This window comes from Drosophila bipectinata, chromosome 3L, assembly GCF_030179905.1.
Source record: "Drosophila bipectinata strain 14024-0381.07 chromosome 3L, DbipHiC1v2, whole genome shotgun sequence".
NCBI lineage: Eukaryota > Metazoa > Arthropoda > Insecta > Diptera > Drosophilidae > Drosophila > Drosophila bipectinata.
The window spans coordinates 1,092,260-1,119,601 of NC_091738.1; the positions used below are offsets into that span (position 1 = coordinate 1,092,260).

The 27,342-nt window shown below is 44.1% G+C and overlaps 1 protein-coding gene, 1 long non-coding RNA gene and 1 other non-coding gene across 8 annotated transcripts in view; 1 reads left to right on the forward strand and 2 right to left on the reverse strand.

Annotated features, from left to right (window-relative positions):
• Nucleotides 1-27,342, reverse strand: part of Eip63E (cyclin dependent kinase Eip63E) — a 98,324-nt gene that overhangs the window by 5,946 nt on the left and 65,036 nt on the right. For 4 of the 6 annotated variants that reach the window (XM_017242821.3, XM_043214123.2, XM_017242823.3 and 1 more), the window contains 4 exons: nucleotides 17,916-18,107; nucleotides 8,236-8,274; nucleotides 3,127-3,344; nucleotides 2,302-2,393 (listed from right to left, as the gene is read on the reverse strand). In XM_017242821.3, coding sequence (XP_017098310.2) covers nucleotides 2,302-2,393; nucleotides 3,127-3,344; nucleotides 8,236-8,274; nucleotides 17,916-18,107 — 541 coding nt within the window. The remainder of the gene's footprint in view (nucleotides 1-2,301; nucleotides 2,394-3,126; nucleotides 3,345-8,235; nucleotides 8,275-17,915; nucleotides 18,108-27,342) is intronic. The other 2 variants (XM_017242822.3, XM_017242824.3) reach the window with 1 other exon arrangement.
• Nucleotides 2,824-2,888, reverse strand: LOC122320989 (U7 small nuclear RNA). Its single transcript, XR_006245933.1, has one exon. It is a non-coding gene; the product is annotated as a U7 small nuclear RNA (small nuclear RNA).
• On the forward strand, nucleotides 3,368-5,286 carry LOC138926243 (uncharacterized). Its single transcript, XR_011442676.1, has 3 exons — nucleotides 3,368-4,086; nucleotides 4,409-4,488; nucleotides 4,539-5,286. It is a non-coding gene; the product is annotated as an uncharacterized lncRNA (long non-coding RNA).

The following is a 27,342-nucleotide window of genomic DNA, read 5'->3' on the forward strand; positions in this document are numbered from 1 at the left end:
GCGTAGCAATGGAGATTTTCCCATGAAAAATGTATGAGAGCTGGCTGTAAAATTCCTAGATGCTCGTTACTTTCAAGACCGACCGAGTTCGAGAGTGTTTTGGGGATTTGTCGGATGAGGCGAAACTTTGTCTTGTTAATGTTAAAATAATACGATTTAGTTAAGCATAAACCGAAAATTGCGTGTGCCATCAAAGTTTTGGGGGGAAAAGTTTTTGCAATCGAACTTTGCTCGAAGAGCTTGCCTTTCCCCCCCCCGGCGGATGGCGACAGCTGACCTACTAAATGCTAATCAGCAGCTTGACTTCTGCTCCAAGGACTCTTGGCTTCATTTTCCTTTCCTCTTTCACTTTTCCACTTTCTGTGTCTGTTTGCATAGGTAGAAAATAGTCGGAGGAGGAAAACAAAGACAGCCAGGACAAGGCCGGGCCAGGGAAAACGAAAGTCAAATAGAAGTGAAATCATTCATGAAATCTTTTACAATTGACAAACAGAGGAGGTCCTGCCTCCCAAAAAAAAAGGAAAAACAAAGAACCAAATCACAGAATCACCAGTGAGAAAGCATAAATCTTGGAGAAAAATTAGGCAGTTGGGCCTCGGGAGCCACTGAAAGGAAAGTGACCTAAATATCCGTTTGAAAAGGCAGAGCGTAAGGAGTCGCAAAAGGACTCTCGACAAAAGCCATGGAAGGAAAAGTGAAACCAAAACGAGGCCAGAGGGCCAGGAGGACAGAGAGGGTCGCATTTCCATTTGGCAGATAAATTAGAGCGAATTAATTGCATTTCATATAAACAAAGGCTAATTGGAACTCATTTCGCATGTAAGCGCTGTCGTGCATAGCAAATGAGAAATGAAAAGCTCCTGGAAAAGCGGGAAAACTAGGAGATGCCGAACAATACCCAAGGAGGCTGGGCCGAGGGGGAAAAGCCAAACAACTTTGTGCGTTTTTCACGTAATACCCATTGTTGGAGGAGCCGAAACTTCTTCGTCAGGTCGGGCCAACACCAAAAGCAAATGATTGTCAAATAAATCAAAAACAAAGGGGAGATTGCCGGCAAAAGATGAAGTGAGTGAAGTCAGCTCAAAGGAGGGCGGGGACTTCTGGGAAAAACGAGGGGCAAGTGCTTTTGACAGGCCAGGGAGTTGGGGCTTAGGGTGGTATCCATCATCGAAGGCGAAGGACACGGATGCTTTGAGGCCCGTCGTCGAAAAGGTGACGAACTCCGCCTCAGACTCATTTGTCAAATTACCAAGGCACAGCTCCAACTCCAGTTTCAAACTCTGGCTTCTTAAACAAGTGAAATCAGTGCCAGACGAGGCGCAAATGAGGTAGCATTTTGTTCTGGTTTTTGGGGGAAAAGTAGAGGAGGGGCACGAACCAGAAAGGTAACTCAGTTGGTACACAAGTTTTTTGCAAAAAGTTAGAGCATTGTATTCTTGGAAGACTTTCATACTTCACCAAACCGATATAGGTCTCGTTAGGGTTATATTTCTATAATCCACTGTACTTTGAAGCAGAAAAATTGAGAGAATTCATCTAATCTAGGATTGTATTCTTGGAAGACTTTTATACTTCACCGAACCGATATAGGTCCTGTTAGGGTTATATTTCTATACTCCACTGTACTTTGAAGCAGAAAAATTGAGAATATTTATCTAAAAACCCTGTAAGGTACAAGGTTAAGGAGTAGGCTAAGATTGCCTCTACTTCCAACTTTTTTGTCAACTAGAGAGTTTAAAATACAACTCCTTGGTTTGCCATAAAGTTTCCTTACACTGCAGAGTTTTGGGCCAACATAACAATTGGGGACAAAGGAATAAAGGGAGCCTGGAAAAGGACATTCCACCGCCAGCAAAAAAAGGAAGCCAGCGCAGTGGTGGTTCCTGCAGCACATTGTGTGACCCACATAGAGACTGACTCCAAGCGCAAACCCAAACCCTTTGTCCCGTGATTGATAGCCACATTTGCATGGTCCTGGTTCTGGCTCTGGATCCAGCTCTGGGCTGTAATGAGTCCTGCCAACGGGGACAAAAGGGAGAACCCCAAAAAAAGACGGATGCAGGGGAAAAACTAACGAATAAATCAAGGCAAAATGACGACACACATTTTTTCTCGGGCTTGAAAACGAAATCCATTTTGATCGGGGTCTCCAGGTCCATCACAGACCAAACTCTAACCGAGTCGGGCCAGAAAGGACAATTTTTTGTTTAACCCACTGACATGGCAACCCCGTTCTAAGGACATTTATGTTGCATGCTGGATGGGTGTGGTGCTGGAACTGGTTATGGTTATGGTACTCACTTGCTAAATCCTTTGTAGACCGTCGCATAGGACCCTTCGCCCAGCGGTTCGAGTTTGACGTAGGCCTCCTGCTTGCCGAATGGGGAGTCGCCCTGTTGGGAATCCGGAAAAGGCCCAGAAAAAAAAATAGAACAAACAAATGGAGTTGAGTGAAAAGCGTATCATGTCTGTTAATTAATTAAGCAAAGTTAGTTCTGTTGGAGTGGCTGCTGCTGCTTCTGCTGGCTTTGCGTTACGTTAGGGCAGAGATGATGATGTAATCAGCGGGAACGAATACCCAGTTTATATTCAGTTTGTTTTTCAATTACCCGAAAGCATACGTTTCAGGGCAAAATGTGTATAATTAATTACATAATGTGTGAAAACCACTCTTTTGAGAAGGGCTTTGCTCCATGCTCTTGCTAATTTAATTATTTCGAGCCCCAAAAGTATGCAACAACAATAAGCAATTAACAAAATTAATTAGCTAATATGAGCATGAAAGGATATTAAAGTAATAGTTTTAATAAGATTTATTTATAATCGGGAACTCTCAGTGCCTAAGCAAAGGGTCCCACCAAGACAAATTTCAAAGAGATTTAAATTTTCAATACTTGTTGGTGTCTTGCCAACTGCCACTCCATGTGGAGAGAGCCAGAACTAGTTGCGAATTGTAAGTGCAGTGAAAGTGCTGCCCAAAAATGTATGCAATTCTTATCATTTTGAGTTCTTATAGGCATCCTAGATGGATTTTTGATTTCCAGGACATTTAAATTATTCCCAAATATGTAATAGAAGCAGCATAGCCATGTCCTGGTAGTCAAGGATAATTCATCAAGTACTTACCCCAAATGCACTGAATCGCTTGCGTCGCGGATGCGGATCCTGCTTGTTGAGGAACACCTCCGACTTGGGTCTGGGCGGCTTCTTGGGACGCATGACCACGTGCGAGTGGTACTTCATCTCCTCCCGGATGTCGTCGTCCAGCAGCTTGCTGTCGGAGGACACGGACAGTTGTCTCTGGACCCGATCATGGTGGTCGGTGCTGTCCGTGCTGCGCCAGTCTGTGAGTATTCCGGGTGTCCAAGAAAAAAATATACAAGAAAGCGGAAACGGCATACTTGAGTAGGAGGCCAAAACAAAGTGGGAGAATGTAAAAGGGCTAAGGGCAAAGGGCAGAGGCGATGGCAAAGGCAAAGGCTGCTTAATGAGCAGCCGAGGTAGTAGACCCACTTAAAAACCAAATTAGTGGCTCCCAGCAACGACTGGCAAGTGAGCCAGACAAGTGGATAAGGGCACAGAGTCAAAGGACCTAGGTGCTTTGTTGTGGCACTCAAAAAAATAAAAATATTTAAACACCTTAATTTTAATAATTATGCCTGCGAGTTAAACTTCCTTGTAAATCAAAAAAATGTTTATAATTTTATATTTTTATGTTAAAGAATCCTAACAGTTTCTGCCAGCGTATTAAAATAATTGCTGGATGGACTGCCGACTTCAGTCACTTCTCATTCCAAAATCATCCTCCAACCGCCGTGCATAATGAGCACAAAAGGTGCACAGACCAAGAGTCCTCCCAGCCAACTCATTATGCACATCATCAATATAATGAAGGATCTTTGGCCGAAAAATAAATTGAGTTTGGACCAACCTTGAAATGCCCAGAATGAATGGAAAGTCCTGGAGGCATGGAGGAGCCAGCCATGCACCATGTTTACCTCCGCACGCTCGTTATAATAAAATGTTTCAGAAGCAACCGCAGCCTGCAGCTGGCGAAAGTTGGTCTAGGACAAACTTTAATGGGAGGTGGGCGGCAACAAACAGAAACGAAAATAAAGAACCCGGGGGCGTGGCAGGGGAACAGGTGTGTTGGCCCGTCCAGAGTGCGAAATTGAAGCTGGGACTGGGTCACCTAGTAACCCGCTGATGATATTTCTTCATTCATTGACTCTGCGGGAGGCTGCTGTCTGCTATTTGCCTTTTTGTGGGGCGGGGTCATGCCCCAGCCACGCCCACCAGCCACACCCTCGCCCATACCGATAGCAAGTGTGCAGCTGGGTTCAGTATTTGTTGGGTTTTCTATTTGAGCACTAATTACATTTTAAATTATGTTTGCTTTTCCCTACAGTTTGCCAGCTAACCGTGACTGACTTTTTCAAATGGAGGGGTGGATGGAGGGTGATCTGGGGAGCCCAGGAAGGAGCACAGGTGCAGTAGCATCTGCTTTCGTTTGCAATATTTATATAATAAAGTTGCAGCTTGCTCTCCCGTGACTGTGCTCGTAAATTGCTTTGGGTTAAAGAGATTGCAGATTGCGAAGAAAAACTAAACTTTAAAAAAAAGGCTCCGTAAGATACGCGACGGCCCAGAAGACACTACTAACACTAAAATAAAATGCCCCGATAGCACATGAATATTTTTCACTTAGGAATTCGCAACATGTTTCCCGTTCGAGGCCCGCCTGCCAGTCTCAACTTTATTTTCACTTATTTTCTCCATGGCCTTTCTCGCGCCTCCCGCCGCTCCATAAAAAATTTAATATGCGCTCGCAAGATGTTCTTCCGGCAAGAGTTTCCTTTATTTCCTCCTGCGGAATGCTGAAAAATTACTAACATAAAAATTAAAAATTCAACAGCAGCTGATTGTAGAAAAGAAAACTTTGAGCGGTCCATGGAGAGCGATAGACTGCGTGGGGGGTGGATTTTCCAGGAGGCGGAGGAGGGTCTCTGGAAAAACTGACGAGCAGTCGTTGAAAGATGATCCAGACTCGGGACAGTTGAAGAAATTCTATAGTTATATACTTTCTATACTTCTTCTAAAGGGGTATACTTGACTCTTAACAAAGTGTCCTTCAGAGAGAGTCAATCTATTATAATCCACTTTAAAGTCCTTTTATCTTGATGTATTTTTTACTGTGTATCCTTAGCATCCTCTGTATGCTGACAGCGATTAAATGGGCAATATGCGCCATAAATGAGCCAAATAAAAGAAAAACTTCAATAAAAAAGCATATATATTTCAAAACGTTCTCCTTTCTGAAGAAGTCCCCCAGCCCCTGTCCTTTGTCTAGCCGTTCAAGTGGAATGGCATTTGGTTTCGTCGCCGTCGCCATCGTCCTCGTCCTTGCCAACGTCTCCTTTTCGTCCTGACAAATCAGCGAAGAAAGAACAACAAACGAGACGAACGGCGGGCATTTGATTTGCAAAATTGACTGAACATTGGAAAAGTGCCTGTAAAATTGGGAAACGAGAGGGCAGGGCAGGGTGCTAGTCTTGGTACTAGTCTGCATTTGAAAGTCCTAAAATTGAATTGCCGATGCCGGAATATCTGCCAGCAAGCATCAGCCAGCTATGGCCTTCTTGGCAACGATAATTGGTTATGAGAGTGGCAATGCGAAAGTTCTGATATTCTTGGCATGACTATTTTTCGGGTCATCAAAATAGTTATTATTATTACTACGATTATACTTTTTAAGGGGGAATATTGATTTTGCCAAGGATGCGAATTAGGGCGGAAAAGCGTTGCAGTTTTTGCGGCTAAGGGGAGCCACTCCCAGACCCACTTTGGCTTTATCTTCCCACTGAGCTGAAGCTTCCTTAGTTACCTGTCCGTACACCCCATAAACTTATTTAGTATTCCATTCTCTCCACCCGAAACTCTTTCTTTTTTTTATCACCTCCCAAAGGCTGATGTTACGCTTCCCCTTCAACGCCCTCGTATAAAGTTTTATTGCACTTCCCCGGGCATAAAAAAAATTCAGGAACAAATGCGAAAAATCTGTGACGCGAAAAACTTGAAATGCAAACAGAAATCAGTACAGGAAGCTGTCTCCGAAAAAGCCAGAAAAGCGTAGGAACTAAAATAAAGGAAGATAAGATGAGTAAAACTCGCTTGTAAAATGAAAACAATGAAAATTATGCAAGCGCATCAAGGAGAGCGTCCGCGAATAAAAAATTTTATAAAAATAGCAAGAGCTGTCCGCGGTGGCTGCCGCTGATGTCTGGCACATCCTGCTGCTCCTCGTCCTCGTCCTTCGGCCTCTTGTTGATATAGTTATGCAAATGCTATGCAAGGATGTCACGTTCTCCCGCTGACTTAAAGCCACGCACACATGGGACAGATACAAAGTGAGTGTGCCGTGGGAGAGTTCTTTTCCTTCGTCCTTTCTGCCTCCCTTCAAGAGCTTTTGGGCATTAAAATACATTTTACTTTTCCTCCTAAAAGAATTAATTCCACACATCTAGTTTGTTTAAATGATCCTTTATTTATTTTCGTTGCAAGGACCCTCTGGAGCGTTTCCCCCAGTGTACCGTGTGTGCTCGCCGTCTGGCCCCTTCCGCTGTTGTCCTTTTGCATTATTGCATATTATTGTAATTTCTGTTTACTATTTGTTTTTGGCTTTGCAACAATATTTATGTCTCCCGGGCCTGGTCCCGGGGCTACCCATAGATGTCATAAAAAGGACGGCAAGCTGGCGAGGAAATCACAGCGGCTTGTTGCATAATGCTGAGTGGGTCAGCGGCCACGCCCCGCTGTAGTGGGGCATGAAAAATCGTAAAAAATGTGCACATAAAAGTTTTTACTTTTCATTTGCATATGGATGAGGGGGTAGTGCCATGTATTATTGCCGACATCCTCCCTCTTCCGTTGTTTTTTGTTTGCACACCCATGTGGGTGTATAATGTGTATTGTTATTCATATGCGCGTGTCGAGCATTTGCGTAAAAATTTAATAAAGCGACACTCGAACTCGACACTTCCGTTCCGCTTTTCGCCCACTTCCGGCCGGGTCCTACTCCGGTTTCCGTTTATTCCCGAATTTATTTGGGCCGGGGACTTCTTGGCCAGGAAATGGCATTTTGATAAGTGCAATAGCAACCAAAAACCCGCGCCCTATCGACCATTCCTGCCTCCCAAAGTTGCCCCAAAAAGAGGTCCTCCAACAAGCAAACAGCCAAAAAAAAGGATATATTCATGGGATTTTATCTGGCGACATTTTAGCCCCTTTTTCGCCCCCATTCGCTGTTTATGTTTCTGATTTATTATTCAAGCAAGAAATTAAATTTTCTCCTTTTACTGCAGTGGAGGAGGACCACCCCACCCTCCCATGACTTCCTAAACTGTCTGCACGTCCTGGCATCTCCCCGATAACCTCCTTGGACCATCTCCCAGAAAGCCCCAGCTTTTTCCGTTTAGTGCCTAAAATTTATTGTGTTGTTGTAGAATTCAATTACAATACAGACATCGAGTAGCAAAAAGCGGCAGACAGGCAGGACTTGAATTTCGGGGAGGACATGCAGTGTTGCATCCTTAAATGTTTGCTTTCGATTTCCCCATTCCTTGGAAAACCATAAACCATGTCGGAATCTAATTTTTCCCCATCTCTGAGCATCGAATTTTTTGCTAGAATGTCCAAAAGTGGCTATTAAAGTTGAAGGGAAATCTTGAAGAGATTACTCTTCGGGGCCAGAAACGTTATTAGCCTTGTTTAGCATTCAGGATTTATAGTCGGCCCGAATTCAATTACGGCGATGACAACCTTTTTGGGGCTCAGACTTGCATCCTCGGATGCTGGGATCCTTGAATCCTGCCCCGGCAAATGTCTCAATATGACAATGAGGCCGCCCGCTGCGTTTTGTCATTACTTTTGGCTGTCGCCTGCAATCGTCCTTTGCCTTTTATTGACAAAAGGATACGATTCAGCGGGCAGAGCAACACACCAGCTTCAGCCTCGTGCTGACTGCCTGACATCCATTTTAATGACATTCTGAAAGCTCCGCCGCATAAAATATGGCAATTTAAACTTCTGTCCGAAGAAAACTACTAAGAGTCGAGACTATTTCCGGCAAAGGGAGGGTGCTACGAACAAGGACATGCTGTGTGCAAATAAGAAGATTCAAAGTAACAAAGTAAGGATTTTCGGGTGGGTGGGGGTAGAATAATAAAAAGCTTTTACCTTGTGGTTTGTTATTATCATTTTTCGCAGATTCTTGTGCTAAAAATAAACAAAATAGAAAGAAAAGGGGGGAGAGTTGTAAATTAAAAAGAGATTCATTCAAAAAAGCAGAAAACTAGTTAAAAACTAACGTAAGCTAGGTGGTAAAAAATGAATAAAGTGCAGTGGGGGGTGAAAAGCTGTTAGAGGTTCAGGGTGGCATAATAATCTTAAAATAGTGCATAATTCTTAACCAACGATATCCAGTTAACCCACAAAATCCAGTCAGGGACAAAGTTTATCAAAATATGGCCCCAGTCTTATGATTTACAATCAATTAAGTGTGTGGGTTACGATGCTCTTCGCCCTCGAACTCTGCCCTCTGAACTTTGTTGACAAATAAAAGCATAAATCGCGCGTAATAATTGGCCGAAAACAGGAAAAGCCAAGCCAGCGAAAGGAAAGCACATTTAATGGCTTATACACAAGCGCATTGGACGTGGTCAGGACGCAGGACTCACAACGCAGGACTCAGGACGCAGGACAATAAAATCCAACAAAACAGGGATTGGAATAGAGTGGAGTGTGGAATTCGAATCGTAAGCGAACACATAAAAGTCGTTAAAAGATTTAGTGTACTCCGCTCTGCTATTCCCCGGCTCTGTGTATTTACTTCACACTGTTTTCTCTTCCAGAAATTTTCCTCCTATATGTGTTTCCGATTTTTATTGAATAAAGAATTGACATTTGATTAGAGATTTCGGTTTCTCCTCTGGGACTTGTTCTAGTTCTCGGGCGTGAGCTTGAGCGTGCCTGGGACTCGGCTCATCAGTTCCAATTACAGTTTTATTTATTGCTTCCGAGAACTCCCAGAAAAGAAAATGTGGTTGCGAAGCACTACTACTACTACTCTAGAATTGATTTGTGAGTGTGGATTAACAAAGATATTTTTTCCAGCTTTTCAATGGTTTTTCCAGCACTTTATTGGCAAGTAAAAACTGTATTTGGTTTGTGTTTTTAATTACTCAAACCTCGTGGAAAAACAATCGATTTGGGTGCGAAAAGGGAAAATCAATTTCCAATTAGGGAAAGGCCACCGAGACACGTACCAACAATTTTCAGTTTCAGACTAAAACGTGGCAAATTATTAATTGCTGACACTGAGAGTCCTGGTCCTTTCCCTTTTCTTTTGTTGAATTAATTACCCACTCCAAGGACTTGGCAGCGAGTGCAAACTATATCAGTGAGTGAGGTGAGGACATGTCGGCAATGTGCAATATTCAACACTTGAAGCCAGGCAGCTTGCCACATCAATTGCGAGCAAATCCCTCTCAGAAAAGGCTCAGGATTCAGGACCAGGACTCAGGACTTCGGCAACAGACATCGACCACTTTGATGTTTTCTAATTAAGGCGAACAAATCCTTCCTCGTTCGAACTTTTCCACATCCTGGCGAGACAGCCGGGCAAACACACACATCACAAAAGCGTGTGTATTACTTAACAAATTACATACAAATTACTTAACTGCCTGAGGTCCTGGGATGGGAGCAGGATACTGCCGCTGCACACGCTCCACAGAAGGCAGGAAAAGCTTGGAAAATCGCTTAGCGTTTATAGGGAATATTATAAGAGGCACTGAGAGAAAGTCTCCTTCTACAAAGTTATATTTTATTTGATCCTTTTGAATATTTTCTTCGAGTGCCACATATCTCTTGATATGCTTGGCCTGTCATGTCAAAATGTTTACTTTCCTGGCTCTGCCAAGACTTCCACTTCCACATTTAGACATTGTTTGTAATTCGCAAACAAAAACAAAAACAAAAAACAATTGGCGGCGCATCATTCATCATGTCATGAGTTTTTCCCGAGGGGTGGGTGGAAAACATATGACAGCATATTTGCTTGCGAAAGGGGTGGCCGCGGCTCCTCAGACATTTAAATTGGCTAGAAAGAACCGCTTCCTTGGTAACAAAAGGAAAATAATCCCAGGACTGCACACTTCCTAGATGTACGGCCGAAAAAACACCAAAAACAAGCTGACGTTGATGATAATTAAGGACGAGGAGCTACACAAAAGTGGCTTTCAGTTGGAGGAGGTTGAGTGGCAATCTCGTTTCGAACAATCAGCGCTAGATGGCGCCATCTCAGAGTGGCGGCGGCGGCATGAAATGGAATTACTAACGGAAAATTAGTGGCACTGCGCACACATGGCGTATGCTTAATTTCCTGCACGCCTCTTGCACGCGGCTGCCTTTGTCCTGGCGAAAGCGTGCGAAAGTCCTGGAAATTATTCTCATCATTGTGACACAATTAGCGGGCAGAGCGGCAGCTCCGCCTTGCAACTTAACCCTAACGGATGTCGACGCGTCGCGCCGCGGTTTGGTGGCAACTCTGGACAGCTGCACCGAAAGAAAAACTAAGGACATTTTTCAAAGGACATTCTAGTATGAAAACAATGGAAAAGGATGAGAAAAACCATATATTTTTTTGCTCTGCACCACACAGAGACAGGAAGGCCCGGGAAACGCCCTGCTAGGCCACTGCAATTTTCCCATTTTTCTATGAAAGTCATTTCATGCATGCGGAATTAGTTTATGTGCACAATTTCAAAAGAAGTGCCACCGTACGAGGCACAGGGTGGCGGCCAGGAAGAATGCCCGGGGTCTGGGGTGGTGGGTTGCAACAATTTCACACTAAACTCTGGCATTATGTAACATTGTTGAGGGTGTGGAACGACCCAGAAAAAAAAATCGGGAACAGGAAGTGGCAGAGGAAGTAGCCCAAAAAATATAGGACTTCTCCTAAACTTAAATTTCACACCCATTTCCCGAATCAGAGTCGGAGCAGGGATACACCTACCGTAAGCCAGATTAATGCCAGCTGAGTCCTGTACTGACCACAACCTTTATCCAATTGATTTGTCACAAAGTGCTCCATCAGAGGAGATTTACAGCCTCAATTTGTCGTCTATTTACTCGCCATTTTTCCTTTCCAGACCTCCCAGACTTCGGAAATTGCACAATAGAACTGAAATGAATTGATTTCTAATGCGATTCTTTGCGGGAGGACACCGTCTCCAGGTGGTGAAAAGTTGCCACCAGGATGGAGCCCTGGACTCGGGCCAGGATCCAATTTATTTGCAGTTGCAGCTGGGATGTTCTCGATATTAATAAGCCATAAAATGGGTTTCTCATCGTCCGAGATCAGGATTTATCAATAATATTTTTACAACCGGTCGTAAAACGAACTTAAGAGCCGCCAAGATATGCTTCTGTAATTGAAAATACCCCCCTTTATTTTTTGTTCGCCCTCGTTTTTCGTTTTAATTAACTTGAAAAGCTTGCTTCTATAAACAACGGCGGTCTGTGTTTATAGGAAGCTCTCGGCTCCCACAATTCAATACCATCAGATTTCGTCCCGGACTGCGTATTGGCCACTGATTTGCGGCAACTGCAAACAAAAGGCGGGGGGCGTGGCTGGGCCGCCACTGCAATATATCATCCGTTGTTTGTCATTCGGGGCAGACAGACTGGCTGGGAACAAAAAAAGCGGAGACAGAAGTCAAAGCAAGTGCACAATGCTGCCGTGGAGCTCTCGTCATGCAGGAGGACGCGGCATTGTCAGGAGAACTGCGAAAATAGAAAAAAATCAGGCCAGAATTGCTGGGCAATAGCACACCGACTGAGCGATTGAGCGGATTGGGATTCCACGCAGGACACAACAGGACTCGGGGCACACGTAGACAATATGCGGAATATAGCCATTGGCGGGCGCGATTCAAAGAGCGATATTTGCTCGGTAAACAGACTACAGTTGGGATGTATTCCACAGCACTGATTGATCTCCAGAGATACTGAAACATTCCCCTTCCGAAGCTTCTTTAATTTATTGATCATTCGATCATCCGATCGGGGCGGTACACCTCAAAAACCATTAATATCCCTCTAGCTATTTATGGCCCATTTTTCAGATTTTTCAATATCAAAGCAAGGTTCAGGTGGCCTAATTTATGGCAAATTAATTCTCATAAAAATGCTAATGGAAAATTAATCGTTTTGGGGTCTATGATCGATGCCCTGGCCTGTGAATAAATCATGAAACACTGCCTGATTGCCCCATTACCAATTGCTGTTCCTATTCCAATGTCAGATGGTATGACTGTTCGAATTCCAAAACTTAATCAGGCCCTCCCCCGGCCTCTGGTCTGCGAAATGTAAACGACAATCAACTTGAAATGCAGCCCTCCAAAAACGTAATGGGAATAATTTGCAGCAATTTCATGCGAAAGGACTCACACACACCCACATGCACACACACTCGCAAATGACAATCAAAATCCGAAGTGGTGGGTGTGTGTGTGTGCGGCAGGAAGGAAGTGAAAGGAAGCGCCGGACCGGCCAAATGAAATGCGTAGGCCATAGGTAGACCGGTGGGGATAAGGCCCGGCGATGGATGTGGCGATGCCCCAAGGCTGTCACAGTCAACACACAAAACGGACGTTATCTGCTCAGAAGGCCAGGACAGGCATATGACGAGCCTGCAGCGAGAATGGGGGGAGGAGGCTGAAGGATGTACTGAGCAAAAAGGGGAGGAACCATAAGCCTTAAATACCTTCAATCTAGTGCCCTTTTAAAAGACTTGACTATATAATATCTAGGACACATCAAACACCCTTTTCTTTCAGTGTCTGGCCGTAGCAATGGAGTGTCTGCTCCTCCCCAAGGACCAATACACAAATGTATGGGAACGCCCCGACCGGTGACTGTGGGTATTTCGATTCGGACGTATCTATGTGGACAACCACATTTGAGTTTTGCTTATAATTTGCGCACACGCATGTCCGGGACGTGAGTGTTGCCAGGATATCAGTTCAAGACCACCTTTAGTTACAACTGCCGCCACCCCACTGCCCACTCCAGCCACCCACCCTGGCCCCTTCCAAGGCTCTGTCATATTATGAATCCTAATTCTGTTTCGGGGTCTGGGGGCTTATGACCCGAGGTCCTTCGATGACGTTATGGATACTTCAGCTGTCAGTCAGAATGAGCGCTGATTGCACCCTGAAAGCCCTTCGGCGATCTACTTTTCCATTCATAGAAGTTTAATAAACCTAAAGGACATTGCCTGGGACTTTAATTTAAAACAATTATCGTTAAAGGTTTCCCGCCCACATCCTTCTGGCGCTTTAAAATGGAGAACCTTTTAGGACCAGGAGCCATTATTATTTTTATTGTATCTGGCGGTGAGGCGGCTAAGGAATTCATAATGACAAGCCAGAATTTTAATATTGTGCCACTTTCTTGGACGGGGGCGTGCCACTGCCCACTGCCCACGGGGCATTGTTGGCCACAGCAAGATGCAATAAAATAAAAATGCTCATCAAACCGGCGGGGGGCGATGGCCCGGCTACGACCGGCTATGGCACTATTAAAAAGTTTTCCAGCACATTTTCGAGACCCGCCCTTCTCGGCTAAGAAATAATAAAGAGCCACAAAGAGCAAAAGGACGAATAAACAAGAAAGGAAAGCTAACTTCGGGCGGAACCGAAGTTTATATACCCTTGCAGTTAAAACCGGATATATATCGCAAACATCGGATATAGTTGGCCGATCCTTATGGGAATAGGAATATATAATCCAATTTATTACAATACAAAATCTAAAAAAAAAGTCCCAAACTTCTATCTTCCAAAATACGAAAGTTGATATTTCTACCAAATACCATTTCCGATCGTTCAGTTATATGGCAGCTATGGGATATAGTCGGCCGATCCTTATGAAATTTGGTAGGTTGGATCAACTGACCAAAAATAGAATCTGTATTAAATTCCAGCTTTCTATACTCAAAAACACGAAAGTTGGGTCATTTCCGATCGTTCAGTTATATGGCAGCTATAGAATATAGTCGGCCAATCCTTATGAAATTTGGCATGACGTAATGTTTTGCCAAAAATAGCTCTCATGTCAAATTTGAACTCTCTAACTCTAAAAACACCAAAGTTATACCATTTCCGATCAATCAGTTATATGGCAGCTATAGGATATAGTCGGCCGATCCCGGCCGTTCCGACTTATATACTGCGTGCAAAGGAAAGAAGGGTGTGTGCAAAGTTTCAAGACGATAGCTTTAAAACTGAGAGACTAGTTCGCGTAGAAACAGACAGACGGACAGACAGACGGACAGACGGACAGACGGACAGACGGACAGACGGACAGACGGACAGACGGACATGCTCATATCAACTCAGGAGGTGATCCTGATCAAGAATATATATACTTTATAGGGTCGGAGATGTCTCCTTCACTGCGTTGCACACTTTTGACCAAAATTATAATACCCTCTGCAAGGGTATAAAAAGGATGTTCTGCGCTTCAAGTCGGGCCATAATGAGCTTAGTATGCATAAAGCGGTGAATTGTCAAAAGATATTTTCTGGACAATTTTATTTTTCATCACACAACGACCAAAAAAAATGGCCAAGAACCGGGAAGTGTGGGGGGGTGGGATGGTACAATGGCGAAAATTGCCGGGGGGAAAACCAAAAGTTGGTGGGGCGTGGCTTGACTTTGGATTATTATAAAGCTTTCACTCCGCAAAGTTGGCCAAAGAAAATTGATTGCATTAGTGTGGCTAGAATCGGGGGAAAGCAGAGCCATCCCTTTTTATTTAGGATCTCGAAAGGGTACTTTACAGACAAGACTTGCCTCAAACCTCAATGGCAATGTTGCAAAACACCTTCTGATTCCGATTTTAATGAACCAACTTGCGGCTCAAAGAGCAGCTACATTTGTACTCTGTGGCAATGTTTTTAAAAATGCCACCCAACACCAAGTGCGGCAGCCAATTAGCAAGTTTTCATTTGCCAAAGCCCAGAAAGAGCGAAACGAAAACCCTTTTGGTCCTTTGATGAAGCCAAACTCCTCCAGCGCTCTCCTCGATATGCAAATGCTGTGCAGTGGCTGTAAAAACACTCGAAAAAGGCAACCGGGAATGAGGAAAAATCAAACGGAGAGAAAAATTCAGACCGCACATTTTCCATGTCATTGCATAAGTCGCTTCATTAGCCCAACCGACCACGAGCAGAAAAAATCCTCCCACGCAGGATGACATCAAACAAAAAGGGGCGGCCGGAGGAAGAGTTCCCAAATCTTCCGCCCAAAAGAAACGGAAACTAAATCATTAAAAAGTGGGGAATGCCGCGGAAAAAACAAGTCAGCCAAGGCGACATGTTTTTGCTTCGCTTAATAAACTGCAACGAACCGACACCCCTTCCGGGGTGTGGGGCTCAGAGTTGGGGATGGGTCTACCTTCCTCCTGAAAAACAGTGGAAAAAGAAGCCACAACAAAGACGCTGCCTAAAACCGCAAGACAATGGTGTGCAGGGATTCCGGCTGCGGCTGCCAGTTAGAATTTTAAAATGAACCGCAAGAAGGACCCCTAATAGATGTCGAAGGTACAAAAAACGGAGGTTGTCAAAGGGTTGCTCTAAAAGGACACCATCCCCAGACACGTACTCCAAACCGAGTGAAACAAAAAGATTACTTTAAGTATTTTGCCAATAAATTTAAATCACAGACAGTTGCTCCCCGGGAAGAGGCCAACGCACTCCGCCGGAAGAGTCCTTTCAAAGGGTGCCAGGGAGCGAAAGGAAGCAATAAGGATGCGGCATTAAAAACAAACAACGCACGGGATCCAACGAGTCAAAGTACAAAATAAAAACAAACAAAAGCTCAAAGGCAGAAAATAAGAAGAAAGCGCACCAGAAGCCAAATAAGCGTTAAAAGGATTTATGCGCAGGTTGAGTAGAGTTTATATAAAGGACCTCCCGCCGCCACCTCATGAAAGTGGCTTACAGGTGGTGTCCTTCCCTGAAAAAATCGCAACTTCTCACAGTTTATCATACGGTGGAAGGCCTCCACCCTCCATCCCCCTTTCCAATTAAATTAAATCCTGAATTTTATGTTTCACGCATAATTGTTAAATATGATTTAGAGTCCTTGCCGGGGCTTGGGGGTGGGCTCTAAATTTTATGCGAATTCTTTTCGCTTTTGTTCAGTTTTTGGCGAATATGTTTTTTATAATTCCCGCTTTGAGGGGGGGAACATGTTCGCATAATTTGCGCATATAAACAATAATCTTTTGCGAAAGCGCTGAACATAAATTGTTCATATCCTGGACAGTTTCGCCCTCCCCTCTAATGCTTTCCAGTTGTTGTTGGCAAACCGAAGATAACTTATAAATCATGTAATCAGAACAGCAAAAAAATGGGAGCACCATGAAAAACTGAAATTGCTTTTTGCCAACAGAATGCCAGACGGCCAGGCCAGGCCAGGATCCGGGGGTGTCCTGTGTGCTAACTGTGTGGAATGCTTTCAGAACTCTGTAATTTATTGTGCGTTATATAACTTTATGATTGCGTGGGCATATGGGGTGGCCCGAAGGCCCAACTTTACAGAATTGATTTTGATTTTGATAGATAAGAGAATTAAAAACTTTGACTCCAAAGTCCTCTCAGTTAAGGACGAAAATTGGCAGGATAGTTGTGTTTGCTTTCTAGGTTTATAAATATTTGGAGTATTCTAATTAGTTTGGAAACTATTTAGAGCTTTAAAATATTAAACGATTTAATAGACTTTATAGATCTTTATAAAGCAGCTCACCAACTAGGTAAAGCTGTGTCACTTTCCCTGGCCTTGTCCTTTCGCAGGAATAGTTCCACAACAATCCCAGGCAGCTCCATAACCAAAACACATAACTCAGCTTTGGAATTTAATGTCAGGGGAGGTGCTTTAAGGACCTTTCAAGGGAAAAGAGCTCTTTCATGGGAATAATGGCCATGGAGTTTAAAATCCGGCAGAGATATATGGAGCATGCAGAGTATCCATTTGGTTATGAATAATTCCCCCTGATACTGCTGTGCTGTGCATTTGCTTGTTAATATTTCCATTTCCGTTGCTTTATGGCCCGATTCCGTAACGCCTAGACATCATCGGCAAGACAAAGGAAGAGCCCAGAGCCGGGGAGGAGTCGCTTCGAGTTGAGTGGCCCGCTTCACAAGGGCAATAACAAGGAGGAGCAACAGCTTCGAGTACAGAAGCAACAAATGAAGCCATTACATTTGCAGGCTTATCGTGTCCTCGACTCTCCTTTGCTCAGAGGAAGCATCCATTGTTTGCATAAAATTGCAATTTACAATTATGAGAAAACGGAGTACAAACTGGCAAGAAACGATGACAGAGTGGAGAGGGCTTATCGGCGAGAATATCCTTAGATAAGCTCAAATGGCGCAGAAATGGAACAGGAATAACTTGCTTGCATTAGCCAAATGAGACAAAAATTTGATAAATTACAAGGGAACGGGATAGCTGGGATAGCTGGGAGTGGAATCCACAATTAGACACGCTGCCTCGAACAAGATGGAGGCATAAATTATTGCCAGTCAGCCCCCACTGACTAATATCGGAGCGTGGGGGGCATCTCTCTGGCATCTTATCATTAAATTAGTTCTGCCGGAGGAGGGCATCCTAAATGAGAGATTATAGCACAAGCGGGCGATAAATTACGCAAATCCCTATGAATGAGTCTCTTAGTTGCTTAAATTGCGCGAAAATGGCTTCAAGCTTGAGTTTTTAGGGCAAATTCTTAACAAAATATATCTAAGAACTATTCATTAAGTGTATATTTCAATGTCTGGAACTCACCTCCGTATCTGCAATTGCTTTTGTCAGCGGGGATGTTGCCGTTGGGCTCGAGCCGGTCCAAGTATTCCTCCGAGTTGTAGCCGTTGTATGGAACTTTGTTACCGTGATTGTGGTGGCCACCGTGGCCGCCGCGATGGTGGTGGTGGTGGTGATGGTGGTGCGTCGAGTCATCGCCGTCTTCCCGCGAGATTGCTGCAAAAAGGTACAGAGTTCGAGGTTAGTTCGAGTCCTCTCGAGGAAAGTTTGCCCTAATTAAATTACATTCCCGCCTAGAGTCCCGAGTCCCGAGTCCCAAGTCCCGAGCCATTGAGATGTCAATACCCTTGAAGCGTTCGAGTGGCTCCTGGCAGCCACTTCACTTTACAGTTTTCGGTATTTTGGGGTTTTCAGAGCTATTAGCTTTGACAGTTTTCAATGGAGGGAGGAGTGAGCCCCGCCCGGTAGGGAGTTCGGCTGCCAATCAACGCCTATTGGTCAGGCGCCCTTTTTAGGGTCAATATGCCAAGCTCTTTGTGGCTTGTGGCTGTGAAACCGCAGGATTTGTGGCTTCTTTCCTGCTTCCTGACATTTGAAAACAAATAAGCTTGTCTAGTTAGCAGCTGAAATTCTAAAATTAGAATACCATCTACTAACTTTTGTTTTAAAGGCTAATATCCTTATCCGAGCCCCCGGAATTTTTATTATCACAGCTCATAAAGGGGGAATGAGCCAAAGGATGGTCAAAGGATATCTGGGGGTGTTCAGGACAAACATTCGGGGGTATTTGGAATGTGCCGAATATGCAAATGAGAGCAGCAGCAACGACAAGCAAACAAAAGGCGAAAAAATTGCCTAAGCTTTTGTACAAATTTATACGGCAGCGGCTAAAAGGACACAGCAACGGGGTAGAACGAAGAAGGACTCTGGGGAGGCGGTACCAGAACCGGGCGCTTCTGCCTTCCAATTTTTAAAACGGAAACACAAAAGGCAGAGCCAGCAGGGCCAGGAGCTTGAGAGCCGGGTTGGCCAACTCCACCTGGCTGTCGGAACAGGGCAGAAAAAAACGCGAAGCGAGTCAAACGGAAATTGGTTGGATATTAGCTTACCGCACACACACACTCCCGCTTGCAAATCCTTTTTTCGGGTGTCCTGGCGAGCCTGCAATTTGCTAACGATATGCATACAAGTGGGCGAGGCTGGCTGAAGAAAGGGGATCAGGATTTTGCCGCAAAAGTCAGTCAATAAATTGTAATCAAGAAGAGTGGGCCGGCACAGGACTAAAGGAAATTGAATGGTTCCCCCAGAAAAAGAGAGAAGCTCCTTTAAGGACGAGGATATTTCATCAGTTCCCAGAACTCTAACTAATAGTCATCATATGGCACACCAGACAGAATGGATTATGGGGCCGAGGAAGCGGCAAATATGTTTAATTAATGGCCAAGTGGCGAGATGCAGGCACAGTGGTGCTTCCACCCTGGAGAGGAGCGGATGATGTCACCACCACAAATCACAAATTACCGCAAATCGTCGCTACAAATAAGCAATTTATTTGCCAAGTCGACTGCGGGAGCTGGCCAGAATGCAATAAGCAGCACTGGCCCCTCATCTTTCCCCATTATTTCTGTTCCTGGGGTCTGAGGTTTGGGGCATTTGGGGAAAGAAATCCCATAAAGTTGTGCCAAAACACGATGTCTTGGGCTGGAGCTGGATATGTAATCAATAAAATATGTTGAACATAAACTACAAAACAAAAAGGGAGTTGCCAGCGATTTGCCCTCAAAATCAGGGGAGTAGCAGTGCAAAAATCAAAGCTGGCTTGGGGGGGATTCTTAAATAATACATTAAACAATATTGAAGAAATAAATTGTATGTTCTTAGATTTTGATGCAGACTTAGAGAGATCTACATATCGTTTAAGGCATTCCGCTTAAGAATCGGATGAATATTGCCTAAAATATAGCCATCTCTAGGAGCCATATAGCGGCTCCATGCATTTTCGTACATTTTTGAAGGGGACCCAGAAAATTTGACAGAAAATCTAAAAATTATTATCCTTCCAGATTTTGATGGAGATTTATGCAGAATCGAAATACAAATCTTTTAAGGTATTCCTCTTGAGAATCGGATGTATATTCCCAAAGATATAGCCATCTCCTGGGGCCATATAGTGGCTTCATGCATTTTCGTACATTTTTGAAGGGGACCCTCCAGAAAATTTGACAAAAAATCTAATAATTAGCATCCTTCCAGATTTTGATGAGGATTTATGAAGAATCGAAATATAAATCGTTTAAGGCATTCCGCTTAAGAATCGGATGCATATTCCCAAAGATATAGCCATCTCTAGGGGCCATATAGTGGCTCCATGGATTTCCGTATATTTTTGAAGGGGACCCTCCCCTTCATATATATAAGCGATATAACCTTCGCTAGGGGATATATTGTGGCTCACAGTGGACAGTGGTTTTTCGAAGGGAACCCTGCAGCAAATTTGGCCAAAATGGAAAAAAGTTTAAAGTAAGGCAGTAGTAACTTTTGGATTCTGAAGAAAACTTTAAAAAGTTGTGTACTCCTTCGCCCCGGGTGGGTTAAGCCAGGCAGGGAAAAGGGAAGCAAACACAAATACCGCTGACGCATGAGTGACAGGACAAGGCGAGAACAAGGAACCCGGGCTAGGACATTGGCAGGACACCAGAAAAGCCAATTGGACAAAGCTCGCAAATTGCAGAAAAGCCAGAAACAACAAGAAGAGAGAGAGAGGGGGGAGAGGGGTAGGGATAGAGACGACAACAGCGGCAAAATTAAATCAAAGCAAAACCACAAAAGGAGAAGGCCAGCCAGCCAAAGGAGGAAAAGTGGAAAAACTTCATCGAGTAAATGCAATAAATTTGCAAGGATCTGGGAAGAGAGAAAGGAGTGTGTCAGCATGAGGGAGATGGATGGCAGGAGGAAGAGAGACAACAACCTTTTTATGCCTTGGGCCCTGGAATGCGTCCCATCCCGAGGGCATCGGACTAACCGGCTACTAAACCCAAAAAGCTTCCAAAAACTTTCAAAACTAGGAAAGTGTTGAGCTGGCAAGGATTTCCCGCAATGGTTGGCCATAAAATCGAAAGGATCGGAAAGGAAATGCTGGATGATTATGACGAGAAATCAAGTCGAGAAGCCAGAGATGTGTAAAGGATTTCTGAGATTAGTTTGCCAAGGAAGATGAATGTTTGACGATTTTTTTCATTTCTGCAATTTAAAGCCCATTTCTCCGAATTAACCTGCACTCGGCCCCATTCCGGGCAAGTGTAACCAACGAATGCCCAACAGACAATAGACGAAATCAGTAATTTATCCTTCAAATTGGCCACCGCAGCCCGAGGACCAGACCCAGACAAAGCCAAAGCCAAATCCAATTGAATCGAAAGCTGATGTGACACTTCAAATGCTGACAAAATACATCGCATTAACGAGAGCCTCGTGGCAGGTTGTGGCTGTGGCATCCAGGACAATGGGAATTGCAATTTGCGGACTTGCCACAGGAAGGGTGAGAGGCCATAGGCCATCGAAGCTCAAATGAAATGTTAAATTTCAAGAGATTGCAGCGGTGGACGGTTTCGTGAGGGCTCCGTGTGTGTGTGGTCGTGCAATTAAGGCTTTTTGCAATTAAATCAATTTATCAATTAAGCAAGTCTGGCAAAAAAATCAAAAAAAAAAGGAAGCTCTCTCGCAAGAGCCCCAGGACTTGGCAGCTTGGACATTTTCAGAGTAGCTTCTGGGCTTTCGTTCTACCCTCGGCAGCTTCTGCTTTAAAAGGCAATTTCATTAGCATTTCAAAGTGCCGCTGCGGCTCGTCCTCCCGCCCAATTTCCGCCCCCCGTTGCCAGCGAATTTTCGCCAGCGAACAGAGTCAATAATGTTGTTAATTGCCATCCTCCTACAGTGGGCGTGGTCCTTGTCGAACAATGCTGTTGCGCGCCGGCAATTAACTTTTGTAAATAATGCATAATTGTCGAGCGGAATGCGAGGGAAAAAAAAATCAACACTACTATATAGCAGAAATAAAAAATACTACATATAAAAAACACTACAAGCGAGCAATGAACTGTTTAAACTTTAAACTACTACAAAGGGCTCGCGGTCGATCGGCTGTCGAGTTCAATTGAATCAGTTGGCCAGACGGGCGCTTAATTGCTTTAATGATTTGCATATTGAAGAACATCTACAGCTATAAAATATTTACTTAATTTAGCACATTTAATACAATGTCCTCTTAAAGCAACTCTTACAACTTCAAAGGCCCTGCACTTTTTGTAGTTTTTTCATAGTTTGTATGCTGATGAGCTGGTGGGAGAACACCCATTTTAGTTGACGACATCGCTGGCTGTGAACTTTTTAATTTAATTAATAGACGACGCAGCTCCAACAAGAACACTGAACACTGAATGAAAATGAGACGAAAACACTGCGGAGCAGAGTGCCAAAGGGGCATCGAGTTACACAAAGTTCAGGGGGAGAATCAAGGAAGGGAAGCTATCAGCCGGCTGTCATGCCAACGCACTTAAAACTTATTATTAATTAAAAATAATTTTTCGCCACGGAATCGTGTGGTAATTTATAGAATCGAAGGATTAAAGCTCGGCAGGCAGGCAGCCATCGGGCCCACCACAATAATGTCACGAGCGAGCAGGTGGTGCTCCCGGTTTCTGTTCCCAAACATTTCCACACAATTTTCTTCACTACACAATTAACTTTAATGACTGTAAAAAGAGCCATGTACCAGGGCACTTAAGCGGGCATTTTCTAGGGGGCCAGCAGACACAGGACTACTGACAGCAGACAGAAGACAGCAGACAGTTCAAATTGTAAAATTGTTTGTGGCATTAAGTGCGGTTAAGTGGTTTTCCCAAGGTGTCCTGTCCTGCCCTCCTATCTGCCGTCTACCGTCTACTTGAGTTGATTCTTTTTGACAGAAATTGAAAATTACAACAAGCTTTTCATATCCAGTCTTCCATTTCCACATCAAAGTGAGTGAGCCCGAGTCGATTTATGCTTTTGTCAGCTGAATTTGAATTCGATGCCTCGAGGCTTTCAAACTCCCACTCCTCCGCCGAGGTGGAGGTGAGTGGGTTGGGGGAAAAGAAATCGTAAATCTTGGCCAAACAAGTTAACACTTCTGGCTGAGCAAAGGCAACATGGAGTTAGACAGCCAGACAATCAGACAGGCCCCGAGGCTGTAGCTTTATGTTATTCGGGAAAAATAGACAGGACCAGTCAGCCAGGAGGGGATTAGGTGACAGGCGGGGACTCGGCACAACAACTGGAGGTGGAGGGTTCGAATGGCGGGCAACGAAAAGGCGCAAAATGTATTTATTGGATTGGTGTTGAACTTTTATAGATACACTTTCTTACAGACGAGGTACTTAACATACTATATATCAGGAGTATCAGGTACTACTCCTTTTAGTCCTTTAAACGGTAACTAATAGTAACTCTTTTGAAGAGCATTCCATGTTCGCATTGGCCTCAAAACACTTTCCAAACCAAGAAAACTTCTTCCAATTCCTGTCAATTGAACACGCAACATTCGATGCCGAAGAAGAAAAAAGGATATCCAAGAATATCCATTGGCAAATAAAATATTTAAGCCAAACATTGCGCCAGGACATGGCCAAATTGAAGGCTCAATAAGGCGAACTTTTGCCCACTTCCCGGCCCACTAAACCGTTTTGCGAAAATTGTCAGAGGCCTCTGGCGAACTTATCCTTTTGCCATAACAAACGAGGAGTATTCTCCTTTGACAAAAATCAATAAATATTTGAGGAGCCAGAGGCAGAGGCAGCAGCAAAGGCAGAGAGAACAATCCTCGAGATTGCATTTAATTTAAAACTCATAAATACGAAATGCCTTCCCTGCTTGATAATCATAATACCGAAAAAGGAGAGAAGCCTCTTTATAAATTGCAAATGAGATTTTTGTGCAGCGAAACTGGCTCCAGAGCCGCCAAAAAGCAATTTGTACAATCTTGAAGCTGACTTTGCAGCCCATTCCCGTTAAAATCAAATACTAAATGTGATGGAAAATTATCGAAAACATCCCGAGTGTAATGGAGTGTTAAATGCTGATGAGTGGAGTGCTGCGTGCTCAAGTCACCGAAATGTCAGGAGGAAATAATTAAGAAAATATTCGGCAAGTGGCAAGTTGAATGCCATTTCATTCGCCGAAAATTGAAATTGTTAACAAAACTTGAACTGAGCAGCTGGAAGGGCTGACTATCTAATTGTGCCGGGTAGTCTGTCTGGCCTGTCTGCCGGCAGACACAATTGCTTCTCTGTACTCGAGACACTATTCCCGAATCCCGAATCGGATGGGAATTATAATAGCTCCCCAGTACCCATTCTCCAACAGAGCCTGTCTGTTAACTTGGCAGATGAGCATGCTCCAGTGGCAGCTCGAGGATTTCATTTGTTCAGCTTTCAGCTTCTCCTTCAGCTCCAGCTTCAGCTTCAACTTCAACTTCAACTTGACTTGAACTTTTCTCCATTTACGCATATTTTAAATGCACAAAATATGCTCAAAGGGTTGCTCCGAGGAGGAGCTGGAGCCATGGGCTGGATTGGCAAACATTTTTGCAGCAATTTAATTTGCTTTCCTCGACAGTCGCTGCTCCTTTGCATAACAATCCTCGGCGGGGCGGCTTCCTACCAGGGATAATCAACATTTTCACTCATTATCATTATCAAGTCGCTGACTCTTCTCCGCACAGTTTGTCTCTCTCTAAATGTACTGCCTTATCTCTTTCTGGCCCGAAGTGCCCTCTAGGGTGTTCAGCTAATGGCCCGCGGCGCCGGAAGTTTTTTTGTGTAAACTCTTCTCGTTTCTATTTCTGCCATCACTCCCTTTTGGGTTTCGTAGTGCACTTGACTTTACGGGAAATAAGGCAACTAGTTTGGCGATACATCGGGAGGAGAGTTGGCTTGAAATAGTGGGTCTTGAATTAATAATAAATATTTAAGATTGTCCTACTCCGCATTAGATGTAGAATAGTCTTTAGGCCTAAAGCGTTAAGGTCACTCAGAGTCTTCTAGTCTTTGTATTTTTTCTCTGTGCACTCTGACCCCCTGCCCTCTATCTTCGGGGACTGGAGTTTGTAAATATGAAGTTTGATAAGTGGGCGGCTTTCGAGGGGAGTGTCTAAGTGCTTGGCCCGGTCTAGTGGGCTGGAAATTGGGGAGCTGCCGCCACTTGACTTGGCGCAGACGGCAAACGTCGCCGAAAAAGTTTCTCTAGGTGCAGTTTCTTTACGAGACTACTTCCCAGGGCCATGGAAAAAAGTGCTATAATTCCGGGCAGACTCATTTTTGACTTTCAGTAATTCATTCAATGAATAAAAATAGCGGGGACATTCCATAAAATCGCATGAATCATTAAAAGGAATTTATCTAATTAAGGTTTGTCCCCTGCCCTGGAAGGCCCTCCTTTTTGTCTCTGACTCGGCCCACTGTCCTCAAGTTGTCCCACCGCCCACCCAGTCACGCACTCACCCATCTCCCCCCCATCATTTTTTTCGTCCTTACAACTTTAGCAAAATGCTTTTGTTTATGTTCTCTTAAAATGGCAATCGCTGACTTCTAGCATCCGCTGCTCCGGAGTTTCTTTGTGATTTTTTTGCCACAAATGTCGTTACGTGCACAAGTTGCGCTTTTAAAATAATTACAAAAGGAGACGAGCTGAGAGTGCAGTCTGTCCCCCCTCCAAAGAGGAGAATATGGTCAAAGTTTGCAAACAGACACCGAAAATGATGGGGAAAAAATGTAGCATGCTTTTGTGCGCTTTCTGGGGGGTTTGAAAGCCACTGACGTCGCACAGCTGTTACACAATATGCCGACAAGAAATGGCATAAAAAATAGAACTAGTCTGCACAAAGCCATATATCCATATAGATTGCATAACGACATCGGTTACCGGTGGGCTGGCGGGAGAAGTGAAGCCAGGCGTGGCTAATGCGAAAAGGACTACAGATAGAGCTCAGCGTCTTGGAAAATGCACTCCTTGCTGCCACATGTCAATGGCTTCATAGCCAAAAAAATATATTTTATCTATGGGGATGGGACATAGCCTTAAATACGCAACACCAGCGACAAAATAAGACCAACACACCAGCCCGAGACAATTTATTATGCACAGACGATAAAGCGTTTTGTTGGGGCGACAAAAAATGAAAATAGAACAGGACACGGCAGGAGCAGCAGCCCTGCAGGAAACAATAGACAAGGCAGGGCCGGCAGAGGCAGTGGGGCACCGAGGTGTTAATACTTGGGGGGTGGCTACCCCAAAAAGGCGGAAAAACCAAGAGGGGGGCTTGCATTAAAATGCCGCCAACGCAAGTTGACACTATTTCTTCGGGGAAGAACTGAGAGCAGAGCAGAGTTAGGTGCACTTACAGAAATTTTATTTAATTTTTAGAAAAAGTTTTAATTAAAAAAAGTTGGATTAAATATTTATATTTTATTTAAGCTTCTTAAAAGCTAATTTATAATAAATCTCAATCTGAAGTTTTCTCTCAGTGACCTTTAGATTCGGACAAGTTTCAGCCACGTCATCAGGCAAACATTAAGCCGCCAGCGCCTGCAACTGAACTGGAACTGGAACTGGAGACTGGCTTTTGTGGGGGCGTTAATGGGTTAAAAGTGCGCTTAGAGCGTGTATAGATTTTATAATGTGTTTGCTCTCTGTCACCGCCCCTCTCCACCCCCCTCGCCATCGGCATCGGCATCTTGCATGAGTTGCAGTTTTTTTCTTCTTCCTGCCGCCAGAAGAAAGGAAAAGGAGGACGACACCTGCAAGCGGCATTTTTTCTCACTCGTCCTTTGCCGCCTTCACTTCCGGTTGCTGAGCTGGCAAACTTTTCCGCATGCGAGTATTATGCGTGAGTATTAGTGGGTGTATCTGTGTGTGTGTGTGTGGGCTGATTACAAAATACAGTTTAATGTTGATTACACATGCAAGGAGCAGTACCTGCAGGCTACAGGGAAAAGCCTTTACACGACACTGACAAAAATTAAAGGAGAAGAATATCCAATTAAAAATTAAGTATTTTAGTTTTTAAGACCTTTTTTCAATTTAATGTTTTTCAAGCTAAAAATCTCTTTTATATTAATATTATTATCAATTTCTCTCACTGCTTGTGCCTTCTGCTGTCGATGCCTGATGGTGACTTGGCTCATATCGCAACAAAAGGCTTCTCCAGGCCGTGACTATCCATCTCCCTGCCTCTGCTATCTCTTTCCGATAAGCCATGCCCCCCTCCCCCTACGCCAGAGTTGCCATAGCAAGTCTCATTACTCATACAATGTTGACACTAAACTAGTTGTCTGGCTTGCATGCATTAATATAAAAGTGTGAAAAATGTCTCTGGCCCGGTGGAGTGTGGAGGTGTGTCTTTAAATTGCTTGGCAAG